The sequence below is a fragment of the Gadus morhua genome, chromosome 10 (assembly GCF_902167405.1).
Source record: "Gadus morhua chromosome 10, gadMor3.0, whole genome shotgun sequence".
In the NCBI taxonomy this organism is placed as follows: Eukaryota; Metazoa; Chordata; class Actinopteri; order Gadiformes; family Gadidae; genus Gadus; species Gadus morhua.
Window position 1 is genome coordinate 15,362,595 of NC_044057.1, and position 14,776 is coordinate 15,377,370.

The window sequence follows — 14,776 nt, forward strand, 5'->3', positions numbered from 1 at the left end:
CTTGGAGTTAACTTTGATTGCGGCTGAAATTAAATGACAAAAGATGGATGATAACGTCGACCAAACTGTAAGGGAAGTATCAGACTCAATAAATGAGAGTGATTGTAATTCCTTACCTCAGCCGATGTACTCCTCCTGTCAGGGACCACTAGGGTGTTCCCATTGCTCCCCGGGACTATAGTAGATCCTATACTCATTCTGGGTCCAACTAGCATGTAGCGTTTCTCTCCAGATCTGTACTGGATGCTGTGACACAGAGTTCCATCATAGTTTGTTTCTGGTAAATACTTGGAGGATACGTCCGTGGTTTTAGAGCACTGCATTGCAATCAGCACAATGATGCTGATGAGGAAAAGAGTTGAAACTGAAGCCAGAGTTATCATTAAATAAAATGTCACGCCACTATCCCCAATGTCAGTCGCTGCACTTTTCACATCAGAAGCTGAAATGGCCTCTTTGGGCTCCACCAGCTTGACAACCACAGTAGCTGTTGCTGAGAGTGACACGTTCCCATTGTCTTTGACCAGTATGACCAGTTTATGTTGAGCCTCGTCTGTCTCTGTGAATGAGCGCAGTGTTCTTATCCGTCCAGTATAGCGGTCCAAACCAAAGAGACTGTGGTCACTCACTTCCTGTAGGGAGAATAACAGCCAGCCGTTGTATCCTATATCAGCATCCCAGGCTCTCACTTTAGTCACCAGGTGGCCTGCAGGAACATTGCGAGGAACCTCCTCTACTCCTTCAGCAGAACCGTTAGAGCTGACGGGATGTAAGATAACCGGAGGGTTGTCGTTCTGGTCCAGAAGAAACACGTTCACCGAAACGTTACTGCTTAAAGACGGACTTCCAGAGTCTGTTGCCACAACGTGGAATCTAAACGTTTTCAATTTTTCGAAGTCAAAACTCTTTAAAGCCGAGATATCTCCGTTTATTGGGTTAATGTTTAAAAAAGAAGAAAACAGATTGTCTCCGCCCCTAAAGATATGGTAGGAAATAAGCGCGTTATCCCCTTCGTCCTGATCAGTCGCCTGCACCTTAAATATGGAGTCACCAGGAGAATTGTTTTCAGTAAGATAGAATGTATAGGGACTCAGTAGAAACTTGGGGCTGTTGTCGTTCACATCTGATATATCGATCCGGATAGTCTTTTCAGAGGACAAGGATGGCTCACCTGCGTCTTTAGCGATGATTGTAACGTCGTACTGAGATCGTTTCTCTCGATCTAAAGGTGTTTTGGTTACTATGGAGAACATGTTATTCTGTACTGATGGAGTCATTGTGAACGGAACATCTTGGTTAATGAAACATAGCACCTTTCCGTTGATACCGGAGTCTGAGTCCTTTACTGTAATGACAGCTACTGTTGTCCCTGACTTGGAATTTTCTGGAAGGGTTTTGGAAAAAGACGTCAATTCTATCTCTGGTACATTGTCGTTTATGTCAATAATATTAATAATCACTATTCTGTCACTTGTTAAAGGAGCTGGCCCTTTGTCTGATGCCTGTATGTCAATCTCATATCTGTTACGCTCTTCGAAATTCAACATTTCTACCACCGTTATTTCCCCTGTTAATGGATTCAAGTTAAAATGTGAACGCGCCTCTCCGTCGACGTCATTACCAAACGAATACACAACCTCTCCATTTAAACCGTCGTCCATATCTGTTGCATTCACTTGTATAATTGTAGTACCTATCAGGGTATTTTCATTAAGTTGTAAGGAATATGATTCCTTGGTGAACACAGGTGGGTTATCATTAACGTCAGATACATGTATTGTAATTTTCATTTCACCGGACTTGGGCGGTTTTCCTCCATCACTCGCAGTTAAAAGTAGGGTATGGATTTTAACTGATTCTCTATCCAGTGGCTTTTGGAGTATTAATATTGGCGTTTTCCGGTTTTCGCCGCGATCTTTCACCTCCAAACGAAAGTGTTCATTGTTACTGATTTTATACTGCTGAACGGATAATAAGCCACTATCAGAATCGTGCGCACCTTGTAACTGAAATCGTGCCCCTGGTAACGCAGATTCAAAAATCTCTAACATCCTTTCCTTTTCGAGGAAGCTGGGAGCGTGGTCGTTCACATCCAACACTTCCACCGCTACATAGTGGACCTCTAGCGGGTTCTCCAGAGCAGTCTTAAGTTCTATTACACAGGCTTTGCTTCTCTCGCATACCTCCTCCCTGTCTATTTTCCGGTTCACATACAAAATGCCATCGTCTTGATTAACCTGGAATAGAGGCTCCGTCGAGCCGTGGACTATACGATAGCCTCTGCTTCTCAATGTGCTCTTGTCGAGTCCTAAATCCTTAGCGATGTGTCCAACAACAGTCCCTTCTTTAACCTCCTCAGCGATGGAATAGCGTATCTGAGCCAAAGAAACGCTTCTAAAAGCAACCATCGCGAAAAAACAGGAAAGCCACAGCCATCGCTCCCTCCACGTCCGCCGTCCTCTTTGTTCCATTGCGAGAAAAATGTACACGACAACGTAAATCTAAAACATATAATCCACAGCCAGTTTATCCTTTGCCAACAGCATAGTTTGAAATCAGTATAGGCTAATATCCAACCAATTAAACGGGAGCTTTGCGTATCCTAGTCATTCATCCATCGCAGCTCCGGCACAATGGTTTAGCACACACACCAAAACCTCGACGTGAACAAGGATGGGCTTATCAGCCGTTGCCAACACGCTGCCAAACCATTTTCCGGCCCTTGCTGACACCACGTGATGCTAAAAGTTATTACAGGGTTATTGCATTGAATTATAATGAAAAAATGCCTGTTAAAACGACTCAAACTCATTTAAACTATTGTTCTCAAAATTATATACTCGTTAAAATGTATAAAAAAATGATAACTTGCAAATGTTTTAATCGCACGATTGTTGCAATCAAATGTTAATCATCAAATATGTATTTTTCAGCTCCATGGACAGCAAAGGTATTTATAGGAGTTTCCACAAGAAGAAAAATAAAGATGTAAGGGGTTTGGAATTTACTTTTATAGGGTTCAAAATAATTGACAAATGATGAAAAATACAGTAGACCGAAATGTTAAGGGGGATCTTTACTCAAAGAAATATAGTGTATTGTCGTTTCTTACCTCTACAGAAGTACTCCTCCTGTCAGGGATCACTAGAGTGTTCCCATTGCTCCCCGGGACTATAGTAGATCCTATACTCATTCTGGGTCCAACTAACATGTAGCGTTTCTCTCCAGATCTGTACTGGATGCTGTGACACAGAGTTCCATCATAGTTGGTTTCTGGTAAATACTTGGAGGATACGTCCGTGGTTTTAGAGCACTGCATTGCAATCAGCACAATGATACTGATGAGAAAAAGAGTTGAAACTGAAGCCAGAGTTATCATTAAATAAAATGCCACGCCACTATCCCCAATGTCAGTAGCTGCACTTTTCACATCAGAAGCTGAAATGGCCTCTTTGGGCTCCACCAGCTTGACAACCACAGTAGCTGTTGCTGAGAGCGACACGTTCCCATTGTCTTTGACCAGTATGACCAGTTTATGTTGAGCCTCGTCTGTCTCTGTGAAGGAGCGCAGTGTTCTTATCCGTCCAGTATAGCGGTCCAAACCAAAGAGACTGTGGTCACTCACTTCCTGCAGTGAGAATAACAGCCAGCCGTTGTATCCTATATCAGCATCGTAGGCCCTCACTTTAGTCACCAGATGGCCTGCAGGAACATTGCGAGGAACCTCCTCTACTCCTTCAGCAGAACCGTTAGAGCTGAGTGGATGTAAGATAACTGGAGGGTTGTCGTTCTGGTCCAGAAGAAACACATTCACTGACACGTTACTGCTTAAAGACGGACCTCCAGAGTCTGTTGCCATAACGTGGAATCTAAACGTTTTTAACTTTTCAAAGTCAAAACTCTTTAAAGCCGAGATATCTCCGTTTACAGGGTTAATGTTTATAAAGGAAGATAACAGATTGTCTCCGCCCCTGAAGATATGGTAGGAAACAAGTGCGTTATTCCCTTCGTCTTGATCAGTCGCCTGCACTTTGAATATGGAGTCTCCAGGAGAATTGTTTTCAGTAAGATAGAAAGTATAGGGACTCAGTAGAAACTGGGGGCTGTTGTCGTTCACATCTGATATATCGATCCGGATAGTCTTTACAGAGGACAAGGATGGCACACCTGCGTCTTGAGCGATGATTGTAACATCGTAATATGGTTGTTTCTCCCGATCTAAGGGTGTTTTAGTAACTACGGAGAACATGTTACTCTGTACAGATGGAGTCAGTGTAAACGGAACATCATGGTTTATAAAACAAAGCACTTTTCCATTGATACCGAAGTCTGAGTCCTTTACTGTAATTACAGCGACTGTTGTGCCTGACTTGGAATCTTCTGGAAGGGCTTTGGAATATGACATTACTTTAATCTCGGGTGCATTGTCGTTCACGTCAATGACATTGATAATCACACTTTTATCGGTTGTAAATGCAATCGCCCCTTTGTCTGATGCCTGGATGTCAATCTCATATCTATTTTTCTCTTCAAAATCTATGATTCCTGACACTGTTATTTCCCCAGTTTTAACATTTAGATCAAAATATTCCCGCACTTTTCCGTGCACATCATCACTAAACGAATACACAACCTCTCCATTAGCACCATCATCCAGGTCTGTTGCATTAACTTGTATTATAGTAGTGCCTATAGCAGTGTTTTCCTGCAGCTGCACAGAATAAGACTCCTTGGTAAAGACTGGGTGATTATCGTTAACATCACCTACTACTACTGTTATTTTCATTTCTCCAGACTTTGGGGGTTTACCACCATCGACAGCAGTCAGAAGTAAATTATGTATTTTAATTGATTCTCTATCCAATGACTTTTGGAGAATTAAAATTGGAGTCTTTCTATCTTCACCTCGATCTTTAACCTCCAAACGAAAATGCTCATTAGGGCTCAACTTATACTGCTGAACAGATAATAAGCCGCTGTCCCCATCGTGCGCGGCGTGTAGTTGAAATCGCGCTCCTGGTAACGCAGTTTCAGAAATTTCTATCTTTTTTTCTTTTTCGGGAAAGCTGGGAGCGTGGTCGTTCACATCCAACACTTCGACTGCTACATCATGGACCTCTAGCGGGTTCTCCAGAACAGTTTTCAGTTCAATTACACAGGCTTTGCTTCTCTCGCATACCTTCTCCCGGTCAATTTTCCGGTTCACATACAAAATGCCATCATCTTGATTAACCTGGAAAAGCGGCTCTGTCAAACCGTGGACTATACGATAGCCTCTGTTTCTCAATGTGCTCTTGTCGAGTCCTAAATCCTTTGCGATTTGTCCAACAACAGTCCCTTCTTTAACCTCCTCAGCGATGGAATATCGTATCTGAGCGAAGGAAACGCCGCTAATGGCACCCGTAGCGAAAAAACAGGAAAGCCACAGCCATCGCTCTCTCCACGCCCGCCGTCCTCTTTGTTCCATTGCGAGAGAAATGTAGACGACAACGTAAATCAAAAAAATATATTCCACAACCTCACTGTCCTATTTTGTAATCATTCTTCGGAAATCAGCATTATTCAATAAATATTTAGAAGCAGTGGGGATCTTAGTAATTCCTCAAACGCGGCTACCTCACAATGGTTTAGCACACACCAAATTGTCGACATGAATAAGGATGGGCTTAACAGCTGCAGCCACCACGCTGCAGAATCGTTATCCGGCTTCCTACTGACACCACGTGAGGCTCAACAGTAATGCAGGGTAAAGACTTTTACAAAGTGTATCAAATTATAATGAAACAAAAGCTGTTAAAACCACTCAAACTATTTTTTCCCCAAAACATACACATGTCTCAATCGCAGGATAGTTACATAGATAGAGAGTCAAGTAATTACATATCAAATCTGTATTTCCAGCACCATGGACAACGTCGTTTTTTTCTCTGAGTTTCCACAAGAACACAAATAAATATAGTAAGCAATTCGGAATTAACTTTGAATACGGCTGTCATTAAATGACAAATGATGGATGATGCAGACGACCAAACTGTCAGGGGAGAACCTGACATAATAAAGTGTGTGTGGTGTCGTTTCTTACCTCAGCAGATGTACTCCTCCTGTCAGGGACAACTAGAGTGTTCCCATTGCTCCCCGGGACTATAGTAGATCCTATGCTCATTCTGGGGCCAACTAACATGTAACGTTTCTCTCCAGATCTGTACTGGATGCTGTGACACAGAGTTCCGTCATAGTTTGTTTCTGGTAAATACTTGGAGGATACGTCTGTGGTTTTAGAGCACTGCATTGCAATCAGCACCATAATACTGATGAGAAAAAGAGTTGAAACTGAAGCCAGAGTTATCATTAAATAAAATGTCACGCCACTATCCCCAATGTCAGTCGCTGCACTTTTCACATCAGAAGCTGAAATGGCCTCTTTGGGCTCCACCAGTTTGACAACCACTGTAGCTGTTGCTGAGAGTGAAACGTTCCCATTGTCTTTGACCAGTATGACCAGTTTATGTTGAGCCTCGTCGCTCTCTGTGAATGAGCGCAGTGTTCTTATACGTCCAGTATAGCGGTCCAAACCAAAGAGACTGTGGTCACTCAATTCCTGTAGTGAGAATAACAGCCAGCCGTTGTATCCTATATCAGCATCGTAGGCTCTCACTTTAGTCACCAGGTGGCCTGCAGGAACATTGCGAGGAACCTCCTCTACTCCTTCAGCAGAACCGTTAGAGCTTAGCGGATGTAAGATAACTGGAGGGTTGTCGTTCTGGTCCAGAAGAAACACGTTCACCGAAACGTTTCTGCTTAAAGACGGACTTCCAGAATCTGTTGCCACAACGTGGAATCTAAAGGTTTTCAATTGTTCAAAGTCAAAACTCTTTAAAGCCGATATATCTCCGTTTACAGGGTTAATGTTTAAAAAAGAAGAAAACAGATTGTCGCCGCCCCTAAAGATATGGTAGGAAATAAGCGCGTTATCCCCTTCGTCCTGATCAGTCGCCTGCACCTTAAATATGGAGTCTCCAGGAGAATTGTTCTCAGTAAGATAGAATGTATAGGGACTCAGTAGAAACTTGGGGCTGTTGTCGTTCACATCTGATATATCGATCCGGATAGTCTTTTCAGAGGACAAGGATGGCTCACCTGCGTCTTTAGCGATGATTGTAACATCGTATTGAGATTGCTTTTCTCGATCTAAAGTTTTTTTGGTTACTATGGAGAACATGTTAGTCTGTACAGATGGAGTCAGTGTAAATGGAACATCTTGGTTTATAAAACATAGCACCTTTCCGTTGATACCGGAGTCTGAGTCCTTTACTGTAATCACAGCCACTGTTGTCCCTGACTTAGAATCTTCTGGAAGGGCTTTGGAATATGAATTTACTTCTATCTCAGGTGCATTGTCATTGACGTCAATAATATTAATAATGACACTTTTGTCTGTTGTCAGTGTAGCTGCCCCTTTGTCTGATGCCTGTATGTCAATCTCATATCTGTTACGCTCCTCAAAATCCAACGTCTCTACTACAGTTATTTCCCCTGTTGATGGATTCAAGTTAAAATGTGAACGTGCCTCTCCGTCGACGTCATTACCAAACGAATACACAACCTCGCTATTTAAACCTTCATCGGGATCTGTTGCGTTCACTTGTATAATAGTAGTACCTTTCACGGTATTTTCATTTATTTGTAAGGTATATGAATCCTTAGTGAAGACAGGTGGGTTATCATTGACGTCAGATACATGAATAATAATTTTCATTTCACCAGACTTAGGAGGTTTGCCTCCATCAGTCGCGGTCAGAAGTAAATTATGGGTTTTAACTGATTCTCTGTCCAGTGGCTTTTGGATAATTAAAATAGGAGTCTTCCGGTTTTCCCCGCGATCTTTCACTTCTAAGCGAAAGTATTCATTATGACTTATTCGATACTGCTGAACAGATAATAAGCCACTGTCAGAATCCTGCGCACCTTGTAACAGAAATCGCGCACCTGGTAACACAGATTCTGAAATCTCGAACGTTTTTTCCATTTCGGGAAAGCTGGGAGCGTGGTCGTTGACATCTAACACTTCCACCGCTACATAATGGACCTCTAACGGGTTCTCCAGAAATGTCTTCAGTTCTATTAAACAGGCTTTGCTTCTCTCGCACACCTCCTCCCTGTCTATTTTCCGATTCACATACAAAATGCCATCGTCTTGGTTAACCTGGAATAGGGGCTCCGTCGAGCCGTGGACTATACGATAGCCTCTGCTTCTCAATGTGCTCATGTCGAGTCCTAAATCCTTGGCGATGTGTCCAACAACAGTCCCTTCTTTAACCTCCTCAGCGATGGAATATCGTATCTGAGCCAAAGAAACGCTTCTAAAGGCAACCGTAGCGAAAAAACAGGAAAGCCATAGCCATCGCTCCCTCCACGTCCGCCGTCCTCTTTGTTCCATTGCGAGAGAAATGTAGACAACAATGTAAATCTAAAACATATAATACACAACCAGGATATCCTTTGCCACCATCATAGTTTGGAAAAAAATAAGGCTATTATCAAACCAATATTTAGAATCCGTGGGGAGCCTAGTTATTCCTCAAACGCCGCAATCGCACAATGGTTTAGCGCAATCCAAAAGCTCGAAGCGAACAAGGATGGGCTTATCAACTGTGGGCAACACGCTGCAAAACCGTTATCCGGCTGCCTACTGACACCACGTGATGCTCAATGTTACTGCAGGTCGTAGATTTTTACAAAGGGATTCGAATTATGTTGCAACAAAAATATGTTACAATAACTCAAACTCATTTAAATGATTGTTCTTATAATAATGTATACTTCAAATTAGAAAATTGATAACCTGCAAATGCTTTATTCGCTTTATATTTGCATTTATCAAATAATTAATGATAAGTTATGTATTTTTCAGCACCATGGACAGCTTTGATTTTTCTGGCAGTTTCCACAAGAACGAACATCAATATAGTAAGTAACTAGAAAAAAAATATTGATTACGGCTGAAATTAAATAACTAAAAATCGACCAAACTGTTAGGGGAGAACCTGACACAATAAAGTGTGATGGTCGTTTCTTACCTCTGCAGATGTACTCCTCCTGTCAGGGACCACTAGAGTGTTCCCATTGCTCCCCGGGACTATAGTAGATCCTATACTCATTCTGGGTCCAACTAACATGTAGCGTTTCTCTCCAGATCTGTACTGGATGCTGTGACAAAGAGTTCCGTCATAGTTTGTTTCTGGTAAATACTTGGAGGATACGTCCGTGGTTTTAGAGCACTGCATTGCAATCAGCACAATAATACTGATGAGGAAAAGAGTTGAAACTGAAGCCAGAGTTATCATTAAATAAAATGTCACGCCACTATCCCCAATGTCAGTCGCTGCACTTTTCACATCAGAAGCTGAAATGGCCTCTTTGGGCTCCACCAGCTTGACAACCACAGTAGCTGTTGCTGAGAGTGACACGTTTCCATTGTCTTTGACCAGTATGACCAGTTTATGTTGAGCCTCGTCTGTCTCTGTGAAGGAGCGCAGTGTTCTTATCCGTCCAGTATAGCGGTCCAAACCAAAGAGACTGTGGTCACTCACTTCCTGTAGTGAGAATAACAGCCAGCCGTTGTATCCTATATCAGCATCGTAGGCTCTCACTTTAGTCACCAGGTGGCCTGCAGGAACATTGCGAGGAACCTCCTCTACTCCTTCAGCAGAACCGTTAGAGCTGACCGGATGTAAGATAACTGGAGGGTTGTCGTTCTGGTCCAGAAGAAACACGTTTACCGAAACGTTACTGCTTAAAGACGGACTTCCAGAGTCTGTCGCCACAACGTAGAATCTAAACGTTTTTAATTTTTCAAAATCAAAACTCTTTAAAGCCGAGATGTCTCCGTTTACAGGGTTAATGTTTAACAATGAAGATAATACATTCTCTCCGCCCCTAAAGATATGGTAGGAAATAAGCGCGTTATTCCCTTCGTCTTGATCAGTCGCCTGCACTTTGAATATGGAGTCTCCAGGATAATTGTTCTCAGTAAGATAGAAAGTATAAGTTCTAAGAAGAAACTGGGGGCTGTTGTCGTTCATATCTGATATATCGATCCGGATTGTCTTTTCAGAGGACAAGGATGGCTCACCAGCGTCTTTAGCGATGATTGTCACATCGTATTGAGATCGTTTCTCTCGATCTAAAGGTGTTTTGGTTACTATGGAGAACATGTTATTTTGTACAGAAGGATTCAGTGTAAACGGAACATCTTGGTTTATAAAACATAGCACCTTTCCGTTGATACCGGAGTCTGTGTCCTTTACTGTAATTACAGCCACTGTTGTCCCTGACTTAGAATCTTCTGGAAGGGTTTTGGAATATGACATTAGTTCTATCTCGGGTGCATTGTCGTTCACGTCAATGATATTAATAATTACGGTTTTATCAGTTGTCAAAGTACCAACACCTTTGTCAGATGCCTGGATGTCAATCTCATATCTGTTACGTTCTTCAAAGTCTAAGATTCCTGACACTGTTATTTCCCCTGTTATTGAATTCAAATCAAAATATTCTTTCACTTTTCCATGCACATCCTTACTAAATGAATACAAAACATCTCCATTGGCACCTTCATCGGGATCAGTTGCATTAACTTGTATAATAGTAGTGCCTAGAGCAGTATTTTCCTGTAATTGTACTGAATAGGACTCCTTCGTAAATACTGGGTGGTTATCGTTGACATCAACTAAGACTATATTTATTTTCATTTCGCCAGACTTCGGAGGTTTACCCCCATCATTCGCAGTTAGATGTAGAGTATATGATTTTATAGATTCTCTATCCAGTGGCTTTTGAAGAATTAATATTGGAGTTTTTCGATCCTCTCCACGATCTTTAACTTCGAGGCGAAAGTGGTCGTTAGGACTTAATGTGTAACGCTGGACGGATAATAAGCCACTATCAGAATCGTGCGCACCTTGTAACAGAAACCGCGTCCCTGGCAACGCAGACTCAGAAATCTCTAAAAATGTTTCCTTTTCGATAAAGCTGGGAGCGTTGTCGTTCATATCCAACACTTCCACTGCAATATAATGGACCTCTAGCGGGTTCTCGAGAGCAGTTTTCAGTTCTATTACACAGGCTTTGCTTCTCTCGCATACCTCCTCCCTGTCTATTTTCCGCTTCACATACAAAATGCCATCATCTTGATTAACCTGGAATAGGGGCTCCGTAGAGCCGTGGACAATACGATAGCCTCTGCTTCTCAATGTGCTCTGGTCGAGTCCTAAATCCTTAGCGATGTGTCCAACAACAGTTCCTTCTTTAACCTCTTCAGCGATGGAATATCGTATCTGAGCCAAAGAAACGCTTTGAAAGGCAACCATAGCGAAAAAACAGGAAAGCCACAGCCATCGCCTCCTCCACGTCTGACGTCCTCTTTGTTCCATTGCGAGACAAATGTAGACAACAACGTCAATCTAAAACATATATTCCACAATAATATCCTTTGTCACCATCCCATTATGAAAAAAATATAGGATATTATCCAACAAATATTGATAAGCAGGGCGGATCCTAGTTATTCCTCTAACGCCACTCCCGCACAATGGTTGTGGGCACTCCAAAATCTCGAAGTGAACAAGGATGGGCTTATCAGCTGTGGCCAACACGCTGCCGAACTGTTATCCGGCTTCTTACTGACACCACGTGATGCTCTATGTTATTGCAGGCAAAGACTTTTACGAAGTGTATCGAATTCTAATGAAACAAAACCTTTTAAAACAACTAAAACTGATTTAAATCATTTTACTAAAAATAATATATCCTTTGAAATATTTGGAAAATTGTTAACGTGCACATGTCATAGTAGCACAATAGTTGCATGAAGATCATATTATTAATTATCAGATAGTTTTCAGCGCCTCGGAAAGGGTACATTTTTCTGCGAATATCCACAATGACGAAAATAAATAAAGTAACTAAATTGTCATTTACTTTGAATAAGGCTGTATTAAAATGACAAATCATGGATGTTACAGTTGAACAAAATGTTGGGGGAGTACCTGACTCAAAAAAAGTGTGATTGTCGTTTCTTACCTCAGCAGAAGTACTCCTCCTGTCAGGGACCACTAGAGTGTTCCCATTGCTCCCCGGGACTATAGTAGATCCTATACTCATTCTGGGTCCAACTAACATGTAGCGTTTCTCTCCAGATCTGTACTGAATGCTGTGACAAAGAGTTCCATCGTAGTTTGTTTCAGGTAAATATTTGGAGGCTACGTCCGTGGTTTTAGAGCACTGCATTGCAATCAGCACAATAATACTGATGAGAAAAAGAGTTGAAACTGAGGCCAGAGTTATCATTAAATAAAATGTCACGCCACTATCACCAATGTCAGCCGCTGCACTTTTCACATCAGAAGCTGAAATGGCCTCTTTGGGCTCCACCAGCTTGACAACCACAGTAGCTGTTGCTGAGAGTGACACATTCCCATTGTCTTTGACCAGTATGACCAGTTTATGTTGAGCCTCGTCTGTCTCTGTGAAGGAGCGCAGTGTTCTTATCCGTCCAGTATAGCGGTCCAAACCAAAGAGACTGTGGTCACTCACTTCCTGCAGTGAGAATAACATCCAGCCGTTGTATCCTATGTCAGCATCGTAGGCTCTCACTTTAGTCACCAGGTGGCCGGCAGGAACATTGCGAGGAACCTCCTCTACTCCTTCAGCAGAACCGTTAGAGCTGACCGGATGTAAGATAACTGGAGGGTTGTCGTTCTGGTCCAGAAGAAACACGTTCACCGAAACGTTACTGCTTAATGACGGACTACCAGAGTCTGTTGCCACAACGTGGAATATGAACGTTTTTAACTTTTCAAAGTCAAAACTCTTTAAAGACGAGATATCGCCGTTTACAGGGTTAATGTTTAAAAGGGAAGATAACAAATTGTCTCCGCCCCTCAAGATATGGTAGGAAATAAGCGCGTTATCCCCTTCGTCTTGATCAGTCGCCTGCACCTTCAATATGGAGTCTCCAGGAGAATTGTTCTCAGTAAGATAGAAAGTATAGGGACTTAGAAGAAACTGGGGGCTGTTGTCGTTCACATCTGATATAGCGATCTGGATAGTCTTTTCAGATGACAAGGATGGCTCACCTGCGTCTTTAGCAATGATTGTAACATCGTATTGAGATTGTTTCTCTCGATCTAGAGTTGTTTTGGTTACTACGGAGAACATGTTATTCTGTACTGATGGAGTCAGTGTAAACGGAACATCTTGGTTAATAAAACATAGCACCTTTCCGTTGATACCGGAGTCTGAGTCCTTTACTGTAATGACAGCCACTGTTGTCCCTGACTTAGAATCTTCTGGAAGGGCTTTGGAATATGACATTACTTCTATCTTGGGTGCATTGTCGTTCATGTCAATTATTTCAATAATCACACTTTTATCCATTGTTAATGGAAATGCCCCTTTGTCTGATGCCTGGATGTCAATCTCATATCTGTTACTCTCCTCAAAATCGATGATTCCTGAAATTTTCAATTCCCCTGTTATTGCATTTAGATCAAAATATTCCCCCACTTTTCCATGCACATCATCACTAAATGAATAAACAACTTCGCCATTAGTACCATGATCCAGGTCAGTTGCATTAACTTGTATGATAGTAGTGCCTATAGCAGTGTTTTCCTGCAGCTGCACAGAGTAAGAGTCCTTCGTGAAGACGGGATGATTATCATTGACATCAACTACTAGTACTGTTATTTTCATTTCTCCGGACTTCGGAGGTTTACCTCCATCGATAGCAGTCAGAAGTAAATTATGGGTTTTAACTGATTCTCTATCGAGTATCTTTTGGAGGATTAAAAATGGAGTCTTCCTATCTACACCACGATCTTTAACCTCCAACCGAAAATGTTCATTAGGACTTAATTTATACTGCTGAACAGATAATAAGCCACTGTCCCCGTCGTGCGCGGCGTGTATTTGAAATCGTGCTCCTGGTAACACAGATTCCAAAACCTCGATTTTTTTATCCTTTTCGGGGAAGATTGGCGCGTTGTCGTTCTTGTCCAACACTTCTACCGCAACATAATGTACCTCTAATGGGTTCTCCAGAACAGTTTTCAGTTCTATTACGCAGGCTTTGCTTCTCTCGCATACCTCCTCCCGGTCTATTTTCCTGTTCACATACAAAATGCCATCGTCTTGATTAACCTGGAAAAGAGGCTCCGTCGAGCCGTGGACAATACGATAGCCTCTGTTACTCAACGTGCTCTTGTCAAGTCCTAAATCCTTAGCGATGTGTCCAACAACAGTCCCTTCTTTAACCTCCTCAGCGATGGAATATCGTATCTGAGCGAATGAAACGCTTCTAAAGGCAACCATAGCGAAAAAACAGGAAAGCCACAGCCATCGCTCCCTCCACGTCCGCCGTCCTCTTTGTTCCATTGCGAGTGAAATGTAGATGACAACTTCAATCTAAAATATATATTCCACAAACAGGATTTCCTCTGCCACCATCGTAATTTGAAAAAATGTATAGGCTATTATCCAACAAATGTTTAGAAGCTGAGCGGTGCCTAGTTATTCCTGAAAAGCCGCTCCCACACAAATGTTTAGCACACTCTTAAATCTCGACGTGAACAAGGGTGGGCTTATCAGCCGTGACCAACATGCTGTAGAAGCGTTATCCGGCTTCTTACTGACACCATGTGATGCTCAATATTATTGCAGGGTATAGACTTTGGCGAATTATAATGAATCAAAACCTTTTAAAAACTCAAACACA

The 14,776-nt window shown here is 42.1% G+C and overlaps 2 protein-coding genes across 16 annotated transcripts in view; both read right to left on the reverse strand.

Moving 5' to 3' along the window:
* Positions 1 to 14,776, reverse strand: part of LOC115552445 (protocadherin alpha-C2) — a 196,850-nt gene that overhangs the window by 141,686 nt on the left and 40,388 nt on the right. The window contains exon 1 of one of the 15 annotated variants that reach the window (XM_030368584.1): positions 12,082 to 14,593. The exons of 11 other annotated variants lie outside the window; for them this stretch is intronic. In XM_030368584.1, coding sequence (XP_030224444.1) covers positions 12,082 to 14,436 — 2,355 coding nt within the window. In that variant the 5' untranslated portion in view covers positions 14,437 to 14,593. Of the gene's footprint in view, positions 1 to 116; positions 2,670 to 3,112; positions 5,823 to 6,082; positions 8,640 to 12,081; positions 14,594 to 14,776 lie in introns of those variants that run through there. 3 more of the 15 variants (XM_030368587.1, XM_030368586.1, XM_030368585.1) reach the window with 3 other exon arrangements.
* On the reverse strand, positions 9,018 to 11,611 carry LOC115552456 (protocadherin alpha-8-like). The gene has a single exon (XM_030368599.1). The coding sequence runs from the start codon at positions 11,430 to 11,432 to the stop codon at positions 9,033 to 9,035; it is 2,400 nt and encodes a 799-aa protein (XP_030224459.1). The 5' UTR covers positions 11,433 to 11,611; the 3' UTR covers positions 9,018 to 9,032.